The 17,431-nt window shown below is 42.9% G+C and overlaps 2 protein-coding genes across 2 annotated transcripts in view; both read left to right on the top strand.

The window, feature by feature from the left end:
* LOC131917822 (mucin-2-like) overlaps positions 1-15,582 on the top strand; it is a 53,212-nt gene extending 37,630 nt beyond the window's left edge. Inside the window, exons 8-14 of the mRNA XM_059271924.1 lie at positions 5,413-5,531; positions 7,525-9,242; positions 10,018-10,122; positions 13,663-13,709; positions 15,125-15,158; positions 15,235-15,374; positions 15,453-15,582. Of these exons, the coding sequence (XP_059127907.1) occupies positions 5,413-5,531; positions 7,525-9,242; positions 10,018-10,122; positions 13,663-13,709; positions 15,125-15,158; positions 15,235-15,374; positions 15,453-15,546 (2,257 nt within the window). The 3' untranslated portion in view covers positions 15,547-15,582. The remainder of the gene's footprint in view (positions 1-5,412; positions 5,532-7,524; positions 9,243-10,017; positions 10,123-13,662; positions 13,710-15,124; positions 15,159-15,234; positions 15,375-15,452) is intronic.
* A 1,384-nt stretch (positions 15,583-16,966) lies between these two features.
* On the top strand, positions 16,967-17,354 carry LOC131917823 (ATP synthase subunit ATP5MJ, mitochondrial-like). Its single transcript, XM_059271925.1, has one exon. It carries the CDS (start codon positions 17,029-17,031, stop codon positions 17,209-17,211), a length of 183 nt encoding a protein of 60 aa, XP_059127908.1. The 5' UTR covers positions 16,967-17,028; the 3' UTR covers positions 17,212-17,354.
* Positions 17,355-17,431: the final 77 nt, after the last annotated feature.

Raw genomic sequence — 17,431 nt, 5'->3', positions numbered from 1 at the left:
GAATATTTACCTCCTGAAGAGGCCAAACTGGATGCCAAAATGTTAGAGAAATTATTGTTACATCCACGCTGTGTCTAGTAAACATTTAATTACAATGTCATTTACTTGTATTTTTAGCTTTGGTCTTTGATCATTTAAAGAAGTTTGTAAAAATACTTGATTTATGGTCTCTCCTGAAAATTTTGTTTTATCTACTGAAGCTGTTCTGCATCCAGAGCAGTATGATTTTTAACAACAAGCCTTAAGTCTTTTAATTGCTCTGTGGATGAGTTTCACCAATGCTGATAAGGAATGATTGAACTCAATTTGATATTGGGGCCTGCAAGAGGCCCCCTAAGGCATTTCATGATGGCAAAGGGTTACCTTGCCTGTCCCTTGTTGATCTGCATTCATTAGTCCAGTGTTGGCCTTTGCCACACCTTCTGCCTGGGCTTCTGTTTGGACTACCTCTAGAAAAAACATTGTTTCTAGGAAGGCCTGTCTACAACCCCTTTTCAGATGACCTTGCTTGCCATAATTAAAATATCTGACCTTTTGAATTTTCTTAAAATTTTTAGAAATTACTTCTCCTATGCAATTATTATCCTAAGTGTGAGATCTAATATCAACTGTATTTTGGATCCATTCATCTATGGGTTCTGCTGATCTTGCCTTTAAAAGCTTAATCACCCTTTTGCATTCTGAATTAGCATTTTTAAAAGCCAAAGATTTAATTAATATTTGTTAGCTTCTTGGTCTGATATCATTTTATTTACAGCTGAAGTCAATCTTTGTGAAAAAAAAATGAGTGAAGGGTTTTTTGGGGGCCTTGTATAATTTTAGTAAATGAATCAGTCACCTTTCCTGATTCTTCAACCCTATCCCAAGCATTCAAAGTTTCTGTACAGCATAGGGCCAAGGTGTGATCATCAAATCTAAACTGTCTTTGCAAATCAGCATACTCACCTTCATGGAGAAGCTAGTTTTGGGAAATTTCCATGCCCCTAGCCCTACTTCATTGTTCTATGATCCTAGTTTCCTCCCTACGCCATGTTTTCCATTGTAACTGAGGACCAGCTTCTTTTGCTGTAGCTAATTTTTTCAGTCTTATGGGATAATTCTATTCTGAGTGGTCTATGATTTTAACATTTGCTTCACAAAGGGTGAATGCATACTATATGAAATGACTTATTCCTTAAATCTCTTCAAATCTAACATTTCTACAGGATCCCAGTTAACTTCTGGTAGCCTTGGGGGTGCCTATCATCTGATGGTTGTTTTTGTGTGGTAACTGAATATTGGTTTTCTAATAACCTTGGGCCTCCCCTCTTTAGTTTTATAATGCAATGGTGCAGTAGGTTCTGCTCTAAATTCCTCTATCTCTGTGTGAATATTTTTCTTAGTTTCATTTGTAGGTCTTTCTAAGGATTGTATTGTATCAGTCAATTTGGACATTTGGAACCGATATCAAACCACTTTTTTTAAGGATAAAACATGAATTACCAAACTGATAATAATTATAATCGACATTATGTCAATCCCAGCTAAGTTGATTATCCCTTCATTGATTTTTTTTCATTTTCAAACCATCCATTGTGGAACCACACAGTGTCCTAACTCCCTGTATCATAATACTGTTCCCCATTCTTAATGTGGGAAATACTTTTTTCTTAAGGAGACTAAATCTTCCTTAAGAATTCCCAGGTGTCTCACCAGATCTGCTGGCTTCTCAGTTTTTCTACAGCAGCTGTGCTTGACTATGTGTGTGTGGTGGTGGGGGTCAGTTTCGGGGTGCCCAGGCAGCCAGGCTAGCACAGTGGGCCCTGGAGTCGCAGTGGGAAGCTGCTGTGCTGCATGGGCCGGGCAGAGGGCACTTGCAGCTGCTCACATGTAGCCTGTGTCTGAGGTTGTACGGCAATGGCAGTGCAGCAGCAGACTGAGCAGGTGTGAGCAGGTGTGAGCAGGTGTGAGCAGGTGTGGAGGTGTCCTGAGGAAGGGGTCCACGGAAAGCCCACAACCTTCGAGGAGAGAGAGTAAGCTGCCTGAAAAGTGGACGTGGGGATGTGCAGGAGAAAGCCGCATGGCAGGAAGTGAGGGCAAGGGCCTACTGAATGACAGCCAGCATCTGCCTCAGGGTCAGAGAAGTGGTGAAGAACCTCTCTTTCTCTCCTTTCTCAATCCAAAAAGGGTATGCAAGTCTTTCTAAGCCCCCTCCTTCTAAGCCCTGTGTCTACTACTTCCTGTGGCTCTCTCTATATCCTGGGTCCTCCAAAACCTCTATGATTAGTTCTGGTCAGCTAGTAGCTAGCTCCACCCTCTGATTCAAGGTAAACTTTTGTCAGTCTCAGAAGAGTCAGAGTAAGTTCAAAATATCCCACAACAAACTGGGCGGTGGTGGTGCACACTTTTGATTCCAGCACTCGGGAGGCAGAGCCAGGCCGATCTCTGTGAGTTCGAGGCCAGCCTGGTCTACAGAGTGAGTTCCAGGACAGGCACCAAAAATACGCAGAGAATCCCTGTCTCCAAAAAACAAAAAACAAACAAACAAAAAATCCCCCAACACATGGTCTTACTATGTAGCCATGGCTGTCTTAGATCTCGCTCTAATGACTAGACTGGCTTCAAACTCACAGAGCTCCACCTCCCTCTGCCTCCAATGCTGACGGTAAAGGTGTGCGATTTACTTGCTTTTGTGCATGTTAAGCTTTTCACTCCAAACACTGTGAATTTAGTTGGGGGCGTTATAGATTTTGTTATTCCCATAAGTGTGCTCCCAGGTATGGCTGTTGTTACTCAGAAGGGTCTCACCGTTTTGATTCTATCTTTGGAGATTTGTGAGGTGGGAATATGAAGCAACCTTTAGAGCTGCTGATTTATAACTCCCAAGACACATTCTAAGTGCCCTGTGGCCGTCAGTCATCAGTTCTCCTTCCTGGTATGTGTGAGTGCCCTGCGGCCATCTGTCATTTGCGTGTGTGAACAGAGAGGATTTATAACGACATACCAAACTAAATTATTTTTCTTTATAACCCAGTTGGCAGTTCTTTTCCTGACTGTCAGCAGTTTCTTCAAACACATGCAGTACTCAGTACTTTGCTGAATACTTGAGCTGTCTCCCTTCATGGTTCTGTTTTTTCTCTGTGTGCCTCTTACCTTATGATACTCTGTCCTGTGAACTGTCGCCACTTTGATTTTCCCGTTTTCCAGCTCTGGTTCTGTCTGTCATCAAATAGTCTACTGTTGGTTACTTTGTGTTTCCCTCCTGGCAACAGAAAATTTTCCAGAGTAGTAAGTTAGTGTGCAGTCAGCTTTTCACTGTGGCAAAATACCCGAGAAAGACAACTAAATAGAAGGAAAGTTTCCTGAGTCCCAAGTTTCAGAGATTTTAGTTCATGGTCACTACATTTTATCACTGTAGACATGTTGGACACAGAGTCTTCTCACTCTTGCCCTGTGCAGGGTTAACAGTCATCCTCTGGACAGCAGTCCTCAAAACAGTTCACGCACATAGGGCTAGATTACTTCCAAATGGAGAAGTTCGTCATTGTGGTAGGGATACACACAGAAATTATTAATGGGACTATAATAGCTTCTTTTTGTTTGTTTGTTTGTTTTTGTTTTTGTTTTTCAAGACAGGGTTTCTCTGTGTAGCTTTGTGCCTTTCCTGGATCTCACTCTGTAGACCAGGCTGGCCTCGAACTCACAGAGATCCGCCTGGCTCTGCCTCCCAAGTGCTGGGATTAAAGGCGTGCACCACCGCTGCCCGGCAATAATAGCTTCTTAAGGACCCCCTAGAAGTACTAGAATTGAAACAATGATTAATCAGACCACACCTTGATCAGGACTGCTGAGTTATGCATAGTCCCTTCCTCTCCCCCACCTAGATCTAACACTCATGTCAGTTCTTGAAGATGAACTTGTTATCACAAGGTTCTTTTAGTGTTTGTTGTCTCCAATGTAGCCACATTAAATAAGCTCTCTTTGCTTTTTACCACCACCCCCACAAATAAAACAAAAACAAAATAGCACCCTGGTTTTGTTTGGTTTTCAGTATTTGTTTTATGGTCTTGAGTGAGGGAGGTTGAGTCCATTCACTTCATTTTGGCCGTAAGTCAATAATATCCTTTACATCTTTCGTTTTGATTCAAGATCAATTATATGGCAGGTGTTACCTCTCATGTTTTTGGTTTTGAATCAAGACATTTTAACTCCTTTTTCATGAGCCATGAATTGGCATTCCAGTCTAGATTTGTCTGTTTTCTTGTGAGTAATTCAGGTCAGATATCTGTACTGCCTTCTTGATGGGACTTAAAGTGACCTGTCATGTTGAGTTTGATCACATGTAAAGGGGAATGTTGAAGATCTTCAAATTATTGGTTTTATATGTTGTAATTTGAGAATAACTAGAGACTGGCTGTGGCACTTAGGAGGCAGGAGTTCATGGATCTCTATGAGTTTGAGGCCAGCAGGGTCTATATATCAAGTTTCAGGACAGCCAGTGCTACATAGAGAGACCTTGTCTCAAAAAACAAACACAGGAAGAGAAGGGGGAAGAGATAGGAAGGAAGGAGGGAGAATGAACCTATGGAATTGTTGAGACCTTAAAGGTCCTACTCTCAAACATCTTTCACCTGACTGGTTTTGATAACCTTTTTGGAACTAATTATTACTTGGTAGTTGCAAAATTTTCTTCCACATCAGTTAGCTAGTGTTTTCTTCAAGACCTACCCTGCTTTTCTTTTTGAGTATCATTAGGAATTCAGATTCTCTTTACATTGTATTATTTATTATCCCTCCTTTGTTCTCACTTTCTCTTTGTGTCTCCCAAAGTGTGTGTGTGTGTGTGTGTGTGTGTGTGTGTGTGTGTGTGTGTGTGTGATCAAATCCAGGTCCTTGTACTGCTTCACAAACACCATACCAAAGAGCTGCACCACAGCCCTTATTCATTGGAACACAAAAATAATCCAGATTTGGTCAGAGTGATCCATGCTGCCAGTTAACCGTGAAGTATGGGTTAAAGTAGGCTATTTTAGGCCTTGCATAATCTCTAATATTCCAATAACAGGAATAGGGAAAAGTATCCCTAGGTTGGAGGCTTGCCCAGGCCCTTCTTCCTGTTCATGACCAACCGAGTGAGACTTGAGCTGGGAGGAGAGGCTTCCTCCATCCATGTCACCTGGTTCTGTTCCTGTCACCTTTGTTTTAGGCACAAACCCACCCTGACACTCGCTCTTCTTTGAGCACCTCTGTCCTCCTCCGTGATGATTTTCAATTTCAGAGAGCAGCAATTTGCCTTTGAGTCCCCACCCAACTGCCCACGCCACGTGCCTCAAGAATTCCTTCCTCCTCAACCCTGTGGTGGCCTTGGCCTGCCTCTTCTGCACCTCAGTAAGGCTTTTCCAGTAAACCAATGTTCTGTCTTTCTGTTTATAGGATCTTACCTAAACACATGGTCTGCTGCCTCTGCAAATATAAAACTGATATTGAGATTGTCTGCAAGACAGTCAAAGTGCATTGTCATAGTGGATGTCTGATAAACACCACACATTGTCGTGAGTCTCTTCCTGATAAATGTTTCTAATTTTATGCCTTAATTTTTAACTAATTATGAAAAGTATTAACTGAAAATAATTGCTTATTTTTATTCATTCATCTATAACTTCTTTGCTGAAAGTTGGGCTCTCAGCTATTACTGCATGATTGAAAAATAGAACTGTTCCATTTGCAGAAAGAGCAAGAGAAAGGAGTGAATGGGGGAGGGATAACATAAAGGACCACAGACTCTGCACGATGCTGTCTGCCTGGTACCTTGCTTCCCATGATCACACAGGCATGTAGTGCACCGCACTCTGTACGCTGGCTTTGTGGACATCAGTCTCAAATGACTCCTGCCTTTTGGACATCTCTAGATGGATTGTGTTTAGTTTCCTTTTGTAATTTTATAAGTGATACCTTTTTATTTAGAATCTGAGAGCTTCTATTCTATATGACCAGTGAGTGCTGCCTCACTCCGATAATGGAGCAAAGAGCTCTTCCATGTCGACACTGACCAATTCTCTACTTGCTTTTAACCTCAGGCCTTTCTATCACCAGATCATTCAGGTAATTTTAAGTGTTTTTCTAAACTGAATGTGGTGGCATGTGGCAGTAATCCCAGCTACTTAGGAGGCTGAAGTAAGATGAACTAAGTTCAAGGCCAGACTAAGCAATTGAAAGAGAATCTATCTCATTTTTTTTTATTTTAAAAGGGAACCAGGATTTAGCTCCATGGAATAGCTTGTGCTCAGCCCTAAAATATTTTTCTATATATTAGTTTGTTAGCATTAACTTCACCCCGAAATATGACAGTTTTCTTGTCTGAATAACTTGAATGCATGTCTTTAGCCTTGGTCTGGGGAAGATAAATAGAATTAGCATTTGACTATCTATATAAATAAGATGTTACTTATTTTTAATTAAAAAAAAGTTTTAACCAATTACATTATTCTCTTCTTCCCCAGAAATGGCAAGCATTTCCCTTCTTTTACACATCAGAAGTGTCAACTGCTGTCACCTCATGCTTGAGTTATCTCTCCCTAATTCTAGGCTGTCCACAGACCCACATTTTTCCTTTCACCGCTCCCTTGGGCCCTCGCTACCACCCAAAATCCTCTTAATTCTCCTGGGAAAGAAACACAGCTACACAGTGGTCCACTTGACCTTCATACTACCAGAAGCTTTGATTTGTTCCCATAAGGAGCTAGAATAATGAGCAATGAATGAGAATAGGCCTCAGACAAAAATAGCTCTGACCTTGGACATTTTATGACTTTGAGTAATATTTATCCAGAAATTGCTGTTGTTCTGTAAATGGATTGTACATAAGGATAAACCCAGGACATTAAACGTGTCTTCACATATACTTTATAACCCCCTCCCCTCAAATATAAGGGAAGAACTAGGAAGATACACAGAAAGGATGCTTTTGTTCCAGGAGCTAGAATACATGGCAACAGAGCCTACAGGAAGAAATTGGTGGGTAGGTAGAGAAGAACATTCATCCAGATGTGAATGAGAGGCAGCTGCTTTAGCATTTCTGCCCTCACTCCCCTCAAAGGATGTCAATCATCGTGGTCAGCTGTGGGGTGTGTCAACCCAGGGCACATTGAAAAGATGGAGAGAGGAAGCCTAATGGGCCTCTGGACTCTGAGGCAGGATGATGTGAATGTGTAGGAACCTGAGGAGGTTCTCTGCAGGTCAGTCAGACTTGCAGAGAGGCTGGCTTTGTCTTAAGGCCCAGGGTCTCTACTGATCCATTGGCTGTCTTAATAGACTTCCTGTGTGCACAGTGTGTAGTGTTCCCAGTAGGTGGCTGCTTTGCCAGTGACACTCTCTCTTTCTGCTCCTGTCATTTCACAGGATTAAGATTAGGTTTATTTCCCCACAAACACTAATGGCACACCAGTATTTGCTGGCTCATAATTTATTTGATTACAGTGTATGGATGTGGACTGAGAAAGGGCTAAAGTATTCTCTGACTAAAGGCAATCTCTTCCTTTTTGATAGTTGAAGAAGCATCTATAGGGAACCCAGAAGGACCTTTCATGAAGGTGTTGCAGACCCGGAAGGAGAACACCACCATGGAACTCATTATTGAACCAGAGAAGGGCTATTCAGACAAAGAAAATGCCAATTACTCCAGCTCCATGGAAGAAGAGATCAACTTTAGTGATGAAAATGATGTTATGAGTGCACTAAATTACATATTGCCATATTTCTCTGAGGGAAATCTGGAAGATGTAGTATCAACAATGTTACCATACATTAAACTGCTGTTTTCTCATGAACAAGATTCAGATAATTCCTTGGGATCTGTGCAGAATGATACAGAAAGTCTTCCTCTTAAAAATGAATCCGAGTCCGGTAACTTCACTTACAAAAATAAATTGAATAAACTTTATTTTCTAGAAAATTTGTTAGATGCAGAAATTAATGAGGTTAAAAAGGAAGGGAAAACTGTTGTACAGAAGGAGAAGTATAATAATTTAGGTAAAAAATTTAAGCGAGAAATATTTGAAAAGAGATGGGAACCTGCCCAGGCAGAGGAAAGCAGTCTTGAGATTGAGAAGGCAGAGAAAAGGCTCCACAGGATGAACAGAGTGCTCAAGGGGACAGGAAGCATACAGAAAAGGCATTTCAAGGACGTGAGTGCCAAGAGCCTGTGGAGCAAGCAGAGTGACCACGCACCTGTGGAGAACATCGCCAAAGACGGGCAGCTCAGGAGCCCACCCACAACAGAGCTGCAGCAGCTCCATCTGGGGCAGAAGCCCAGGAAGTCAGTGGGAAGTTCCTTCCACTCAGAGCCCTTGCTCCCAAAGGAACACAGGGAGGCAGTGTCTTCTTCCCCAGAACCGTCCCTGGTGGACGAGGCTCCCACTACAAAGTCTCTACCTGAGTTTATAGACAGACGAAAAGACTTGTCTTACACCATTTATGTTTTAGAAAGTGCAAATGCCAATGTGAAAAGAACGAAGGGGTCTAATCCTAATTTACAGTCTGAAGAGAGACATCGAAACCTTAGGAAGAAAAAATCTCATTTCCAGTTGATTGCAAAGAAACCAGCATCCTCTGTAGTGAGGAGCCTGGTAAATTCCCCTGCTGGAGGGGTCTTTTCATCTTTAGGAGACCTGAGTTATACAGAAAAGCCTATTTCAGAAGTATATGCTGCTTTAGAACCTTCTACAGAAAAACCGCTCGAAGAAAATCAGGCTGCAACAGATAATACTGAAGAAAACATCCTCGAACCAACCGCCATGATGCCTGAAGAAGCTGCATCAGAAAACGTACCCTCTGAGAATCCTGTTGTATATTCTAATGTGCCTACATCCTATGTAATTCCAACAGTTAAGCAAATCAGTGAGCCACATTTAGAATTCATCTTGGGGTCTCAGAAACATTCCCATTTCAAAGAATATGAGTACCCATTGGTGATGTCACCAGGTGAACACTTTGAATCTCATCTAAACAAGCAGCTGCAGCCCCTCATCCCCAACAATGACGTGAGGAAGCTTATTTCTCATGTTATCAGGACTTTGAAGATGGACTGCACTGACACCGAAGTGCAACTGTCCTGTGCCAAGCTCATCTCCAGAACAGGGCTCCTGATGAAGCTTCTCAGTGAGCAACAAGAATTCAAGTTTTCCAGGACCGAATGGGATACAGAGCAGTGGAAAAATGAGAACTACCTCAATGAGACCTCAGAATCCCACCTGGAACCAAGTCAGGTGAGAACAGTGCCAGAACATGGGGCCCCTGCCTTCTCAGTCATTCAAGCAGAAGGACCAGGGGCTCCCAACTCCAGATCTTGTATTGGCCACACAACTCTAGCCCAGCTGAGACAGTGATTCCCACAGTGCTTCTAAATTTATTGACAGAAGCCAACCTAAAACACAAAATATAATAATTGCATTAGATAGGTAGCATGTTCGATTGGGTATGTTCTTTTAGAATCAGCGAGCTACTGAAGTAGAGAATTTTTATTAGCGTTTTTTTCTTACTATCATTTTGTTTTATAGTATTGGGGATTAAATTAAGAACCTTTGTATACATAATATGCAAGGTCCTGATCACTAAGCTATATGCTGTAGCCCATAGTTTTGCTTTTGTTTATTGTTTGGTTGGGGAGTTTTGTTTTGTTTGAGACAGTGTCTCACTATGTAGCCTGGAAATGCTGTGTAGACCAGGCTGGCCTTGAATTTACAGAGATTCACCTGCTTCGGCCTCCAGAGTGCTGGGATTAAAAGTGTGTGCCACCTTGCCAAGCCCAGCTCTTAGTTTTATTGAGTCAAAGTCTTAATGTTAATCCAGGGTAGCCTGGAACTCACCTGGTGTTCTAGGTTGTCCTTGAACTCCTGTCAGTCCTCCTAGCTTCACCTCCAAATGCTAGATTCTATACATAAGTTACCATGCACAGCTAGCCTTCACCTTCTCTCGTTCTTTTTTCTTTATTACTTTTTAACAACCACACAAATGTCCATTCACTTATTTTATATATTCCAGCGTGCAAAACAAGTTCCAGGATTCAGCTATAACAACAAAGTCATCTTGGCAGTATCTGTAACTGGAGTCGTGACAGTTTTGATTATCATTTTCTGTCTCATTGAGGTAAGGACAACAGTACATTCATGTGTCCAGAATGTACCCTGTCTGTGTAATAGTTTAGAACCTGTGAACTGAAAACCTGAGCCATTTACCCTCTGTCTACAAGTAATGTCCCTGTGTGTTCACAGGTATTCTGTCTGTGCAGCAGGGCTCCTCAATGTCAGGTCATTATGTAACATTCTGATTTGGTGTCAGAGGGGTGGTGTTGGTGTGAGACACTGTAGGAGCAATGGAGAGTTCTCTGTCGGTGAGGATGGTGGAATTTTGAGTGTGGAAGGCAGAGGATGTCCTCTGGCCACTGTAGAGACAGCACCTCCACTCCTACTGTGGTTGTGACCTCCTGGGAAATCTCTGTAAAGTCCTCCATTGCTCTTTAGTTGTGTTTACACTTCACCCTGTGCTTGCATTTATTCATACTTTCATTATTTCTTCTACCAATTTAGATGATAGGTTCTGTGAGAACAGTAAGCATGCCCAGTGTTTTGCCTGTAGTAGATAGCAGTGGTGTTCAAAGAAGATAAATGAAGCATTCCATCAATTCCACTATGAGGAATGATACAATCCAGTACTTATTTCAAATAGCATCAGAGAAAGATGTTTGGCACGCCTCTGTAGTCCCAGCTCTTGGAAAAGAGAAGCAGAGTGAGCCAGAGTTCACAATCATTCTCAGCAGTCTAGTGAAGTCAGGCCAGGAATATTTGAAATGCTGTCTTTAAAAAAAGAGGTGAGCCGGGCAGCGGTGGCACATGCCTTTAATCCCAGCACTCGGGAGGCAAAGGCAGGTGGATCTCTGTGAGTTTGAGGCCAGCCAGGTCTACAGAGTGAGATCCAGGACAGCACCAAAGCTACACAGAGAAACCCTGTCTCAAAGAGAGAGAGAGAGAGAGAGAGAGAGAGAGAGAGAGAGAGAGAGAGAGAGAGAGAGAGATGAAATAGTGACAGACAGAGAAAAGTGACGGACAGACCAGTGCTCCAGTCATTTGAACACAGGGACTGGGGGCTGCAGACCTACGTACAGCCTGTGCACACTGAGCATACGCTGCATTCCCAGACACTAAGACTTTTGATTGTTATTTTGTCTTTTTTTTTTTTTTCCAGAACTGAGGACTGAACCCAAGGCCTTGTGCTTGCTAGGCAAGCACTCTACCACTGAGCTAAATCCCCAACCCCAAAGATTTACTTATTTATTATGTATACAGTGTTCTGTCTGCATGTGTGAATGCAGGCCAGAAGAGGGCACCAGATCTCATTACAGGTGGTTGTGAGCCACCATGTGGTTGCTCTGGAAGAACAGTCAGTGCTCTTAACCTCTGAGCCATCTCTCCAGCCAACACTAAGACTTTTGAAATGTCACCCGTTAATAGGTTAGTCAGTGGTGAAAAATGAATAAATGATACCAGAACAACTGTCTGGCTGTTTTGTTGTCAAGTAATGAAAGCTTACTACTTTTTACCTTAAAGAACTGATGATAGAGAAAATAGAAGTACTTCTAAAAATAAACGTGTGGAGGAACAGAGCTGTCTAGTCCCAGCTCCAGAGGCAGAAGCCTTGGGTGGGTCTGCACACTGTCTTTGGCATCCTTAGGAGTGTCAGCACTGTGCCTACCGAGCACAGGACCGAGTTCTCCATTCATTGTCTGATCGAATCACAGACTCCATCAGGGAAGGTAGAGCTTATCAAGCTTCTCCTAAGATGAAAGAGCAACTTAAGGCCCAGTGGCCAAACCAAGAGTAAAGCGCCTTGTTCCCCTGATCCTGAAGCCTGCACCCGACCCTTCACACACACCACTGGTCAGTTTCACCTCCTTAGAGACCATCAGGAAGTATTGGGAGTGTGGGGGTACAATGAAACCACCCAAAGCGTTAATACATTGCATGGAAAAACCACCCAATGGAGAAGGAAAGTGTCTGGAGAAAGCCACTCATCTGCCAGCCTGTGCCTCCTTCTGTATGAGTTATGCTCTCATTATAGAGGCTTTGCCACCTCAGGGAATCCAGGCACGTTCTGGTACTGCTTTCCAGCACTTTCCTAGCACTATTTTGTCATTTGTACATGTCTCTCTCTTGATTTTTCTTGTTTGTTTCTTTGAGACAAGGTCTGATGTAGCCCAGGTTAGCCTGAAACTCACTATGTAACCTGGCTTTCAACCCTTTATCTTCCTGCCTCCACCTCCTTAGTGGTAGGATCACATACGTCATCATACCCAGCAGTTGTTTCTATTTTTTAGTCCTTCTAAAATGTGTTTATCTATTTTTTTAGTAGGATTGAGGCAGGGAATCTCTTTCCTCCTAAGTTAATATATAATTTTTCAATCTTCTTTTGCAGATTTATTATTTTTATTTTTCATACATGCATGTGTGCATGTGTGTGTATGTGTGTTTGGGTGTTTTGCCTGTATGTATGTCTGTGCACCACATGCACGTAATACCTTCAGAGGCCCAAAGAGAGTTTTGGGACTCCTGGGACTCGAGTTACAGACAGTAACATTGTAAGCTGCCATGTTGGGTGCTGGACATCAAACCAAAGTGTTCTGGTAGAGTAGCATGTGCTGTTCACTGCTGATCTGTCATCTCTCCCACCTTGGCTTTTTTAAGTTTAAAAAAAAATTATGAGTTGGGAGGCAGAGACAAACAGATCTCTGTGAGTTCAAGGTCAGTCTAATATAAACAGAGCATTCCAGTCCAGCCAGGGCTACATAGTAATACCCTGTCTCAAAACAAGCAGTTCATCTACTGTGCAGTGAGCACACACGTGGAGGCTAGAGGGAGGTTAGTCAGCTCTTGCCTTTCCACCAAGTGGACCAACCCCAGAGATTAAACTCACATAGTTAGGTGGGGTTGCAGCTGAGCCATTTCTTTGGTGTGGCTCTTCTAGTTTTTGAAACTATAGACAAGGCTGGCCTGTCATTTCTTTTTGGTGTCCTACAGAAGGGTTGTGGAGCTCTTATCACATAGGACTTTTACATCTCCAAGTTTACTCTCAGATACTCTACATCTGCATTGCTGCTCTACTCAGAGTCTAGTTTGTGTTGACGTGAGAAGCCATTCTGCGTGCAGGCGTGAATGTTCTTAATTTTTCAGACAATGCCATTGTTTAGACTTTGGGTATATACTTTGATGAACTTAAAAATATTTTTTGGCCAGCTTGGCATGGTGGTGCTCACCATTAATCTCAGCACTCGGGAGGCAGAGGCAGGCAGATCTCTGTGAGTTCTAGACCACCCTGCTCTACAGGGCAAGTTCCAGGACAGCCAGGACTGTTAAACAGAGAAACTCAGTCTCAAAAAAAAAAAAAAACCACACACAAAAAAATCATGCTTTTCACTTTTAACAGAAATTATTTTTATTAGTAATTATTTGCTGAATTTTATCTAAAATAATCAGTACAATGTATTAAGCAAAACCTGAAGGTTGGTATTGTGAAGAGACAAGAACAGCAACACAGGCTCCTGTGCTCACTGAGCAGGTAAGACTTTAGGTAAGTAAAAGGATTTAGAGACATCCGTCATTGTTACAATCAGAATTGTTTTTTCTTCCCAAACAGGTTTATTCACACAGAACAAAAGAGGGAGATGAAGAAAAGTCCACAGGGTAAATATGAGACAGTCTTTCAAGGAGAACATGAGAGTTAGCAGAGAACTCGGGATGCACCTAATTCCCTCATCTGACAGGGAGAAAATGGCCAGAAAGAATATTATCTTCTCTGTTGTTTTGCCTGGCTCCCAGAGAGGCCCAGGAACTAGCATGGATGCCTCTGGTGTCTCCAGGCCTTCAAGCACAAGGGTGGAAATCCATAGGTTTGGGCTGTACCCCTGTGCTGGGGTCATCTGCTCCAACCCAAGACTCCAGAATTGGATGCTTTGGGGAAGAAGAAGAAGGGGAGCCACAGTGTTACAGTGCAGGGCTGTGAGTAGAACATGAGACCTTCCTAGGAGAGGAGGAAAACCCATCTTCTCATCCTGTTGGCCGCCTTTTGAGCCTGTTCTTAGGAATGACACAAACCTCGTAGAACTAAAGCTGGGAGAGAGTATGGACACTAGTTAACTTCCTTCTAGTGAGGAAGTGAAGGAGAGTGGAGGAAGTTTCTGGTCCTGTGGTCACTCTCTAGGGCATGTCAGGAAGAGGATCATTCTCCCTGGTGGGGCCTAGTTTTTAATTCAGCTATGCTCAGGCTTTGGTCATGTTTCATTTCAAATCTGTATAGCATATATGTCTGGAAAGTACACTCTGAGTTTTCTAATTGTCCTTGGATTGAGAAAAGATAGCTTGTGTGTGTGTGTGTGTGTGTGTGTGTGTGTGTGTGTGTGTGTTGGTGCTAGTCATGTACTTTACTGCTCTTTTTTTTTTTTTTTTTTTTTTTTTGAGACAGTGTTTCACACTTAGGCTGGCCTGGAACTCACTATGTAGCCGAGGCTGGCCTCGAACTCTTGTTTCAGCCTCCCAAGTACAGGGATTATAGGTATGACCCATCATGCTCAGCCAGTCGAGCCCTTTAAACTGTTCTCATGACCCACTCGTCAGAGGCAGTCTGCAGGGTGAAATCCTGTGAGTCTGCCGGCTGTGCTGTGGACCTGGGCATTGCAGTTGGAGGATAAAGCAGCTAGGCAAGCAGGAGCGGCCCCTCCCTCACCTCAGCAAGTCCGCATGGGAGAGTTGGTCTGAAGGAGGGCAAAATGCTCCTGCCCAGGGTGGCTTCTTCAAAGGGATATGTTTGTTGAAAAGGATAAGTGGGGTAAATGTCATGCTGGTGCCTTGGCTATGCTCCAGGACAAGCCACATCCAAAGATCTCCCCAGAGGCATCGTGGGGCCCTTAGAACAGACTTGGAAAGTTCCTAGAAGCCAGACATGCATGGAATTGTTCTCAAGTCCCAGTGCTGGGGTGATTTTTGTTATTGGGAGAGCCAAGGTATCCCCTAGACACACACACACACACACACACACACACACACACACACACACAATTAACACAATCACTAACTGTTTTCTGCATCTGTTTTCTTCCAAGGAGTAAGAAATCCTACAAGGACAGTAAGAGTCAGGTAAGCCTGAGACTCGGTGCTGTGGCTGGAGAAGGCAGGGGTTAGCAGAATTAATGTCTCCCCTTCTGTTTCCTAGGAAGGATTTGCCTGGTTAAGGTGGCCACAGTGGCTTACAAATATATTCAAATGTGACACAGAGAAGAAAAGCGGGACTGAGGATCTGCAGTCCAAGGAGTTCTCCACAGAGGAGGAGATCACCATTCATGACATATCTTGGTAAATGTCTAGCACAAAGAGCTTAGGGCAAGTTGCACATTTCAAAATCTGAAAGCCTTGGCCTTGCTCTTCTTCCAGGGGGACCAAGGAAGAAATCACACCCGTCCCAAAATCGTCAGCCACTGAAGCAGAAGAGAGTGAAGGAGCCGAGGATGCTGAAGTTACAGAATGATCTGCTATCCTTTATTAATAAATTATTTTTTGTAGATTGGTGGTTGTCGAGGGCCTTTGTGAATAAATGAAAATCAGTGCATAGCAGTTGATATTGTGGGCCAGTAAAGATGGCTCATTGTGGAATCTTCCTTTACACGGTGTGAATATATATCACTGATTGTGCTGCAAGCAGCAGGCCAATGTATGGAATCCAGCTACTATGACAAAAGCCACTACTTGGAAAGGTCAAGGACCTTTCTGAAGGTCAAGCCATGGCTTAAGAAGTCTTGGTGATATTTTAGCTTTTGTATATATATTCACCGATTCCCACAATGATTTTCTTGTATGCTATGTGTGGTTCCAAGAACTCCAAACAGTGTATTTATTTAAAATACCTATCAAGCATCCAAGGCCAAACGATCTCGTGAACTAAGGCAACACCCTTATGGAAACAACGCCTGTCTCCTAGGTCAGGCAGATAACTTTATTTCTTGTGCAATTTAAGCTGAGACTCTTCTTTCTTATACAGCCTTACTAACATTATAGACTCCTAACGTCTTACCTAACCACTTCTAGGAATGTAGACTGAGCACATAAGTCCCCTTTTCTTGATATACTAACCTATCATTAGCTCTCAGTTGACCTCCTTTACCACTCCCTTTTTGGGTTGTAAAAGAAAACCTGCTGGTCACTCCCCGAGGAAAACTCTTGTCTGCCTTTTTGACCCTGTAAGAACTCAAGCCTGGTGACTGTACTCAGCCAGAGGATTGCTATTGCTTGGTTTTTATAACTGAATACCTGAGACACTTGAAAAAAACTGAGAGGCATAAGGAGACTTAGAATTTTGGGAGAGAGGACTTGAGGACGAGATGGAGAAGAGAAAAGAGAATGGAAGAACTAGATGGGTAAGAACTGGAAAGGAACTAACTAGATGGTGAAGAACTAGATTGAAGGGCTAGAAGAGAGGACTAGAGGAACAAGATGGAAGATGAAGAGCCAGCTGGGGAAGAACAAGATGAGAAAGAAGGAGATGGGAGAGGAGCTAAGATGGAAAGGAATTGGATGGATGAGAACCTAGATGGGGCAGAACTAATGAGAGAATTAAGATAGAACTTAGAGGGGACAGCAGATAAAGGTAGAGACAAATCAGGCAAGAAAGGAGCTAGGCATGAGAGAAGAATAGAAGCTGTGTAGAGAGAGAACTGACAGAATAATAAAGTGTATGGACCAAGGAATTTCGTGTACATAGATTCATTTCATATCATCAAAGATTAAATTATCAGCTGGTTGTAGATTCTTCCCAGACCCTGGGAGGGGACTATCAAGGGTCTGGGCCCCCATAGTCTCTGATTGCTTTAATTTAAGAAGCTCACTGGCCTATAGCTAGGCAGGATAAAGTTAGGCAGGAGAACCAGACTAAGATGCTGAGAAGGCTGCGTGCTAGGTGACCTTTCCCTGTCTAGTGGATTCTGTTGTGGCCTGTGGCCTTGGTCTTGCTGAGATGCTTCAAAGGCTTATTAAGAATGTCTGGGTCCCCATGAAACCCTACTACACCCAGGTTTACCAGGAAATTTGGATGGGAATGGGGTTAATGAGCTATATGGTTTATAAAATCAGGAAGGCTGATAAAAGAAGTAAAGCTTTGAAAGGCTCCAGTCCTGCACCTGCCCATGGCCATCATTAACTGCTCCCTGAGTCCACTCACGATGAATCCTGTCAGCTAAACTTAAGCAACCTGTGTTAGGTGGGAACACGGAACATCGCTGTGCACTTACCTAAGTACCATTTACAATGTGGCATTAATAAATGTATGTGAGTAGCACGAAAAAAAAAAAAATGCTGAGAAGAAGCAGGAGGGGTCTCCAGAGATGCCATGAGACACAGAGCAGGCAGGATGGGAAGTA

Source organism: Peromyscus eremicus, chromosome 8a, assembly GCF_949786415.1.
Source record: "Peromyscus eremicus chromosome 8a, PerEre_H2_v1, whole genome shotgun sequence".
Lineage (NCBI taxonomy): Eukaryota > Metazoa > Chordata > Mammalia > Rodentia > Cricetidae > Peromyscus > Peromyscus eremicus.
The sequence above is the reverse complement of the archived record's forward strand: the minus strand, read 5'-3'. Positions and strand labels throughout refer to the sequence as shown.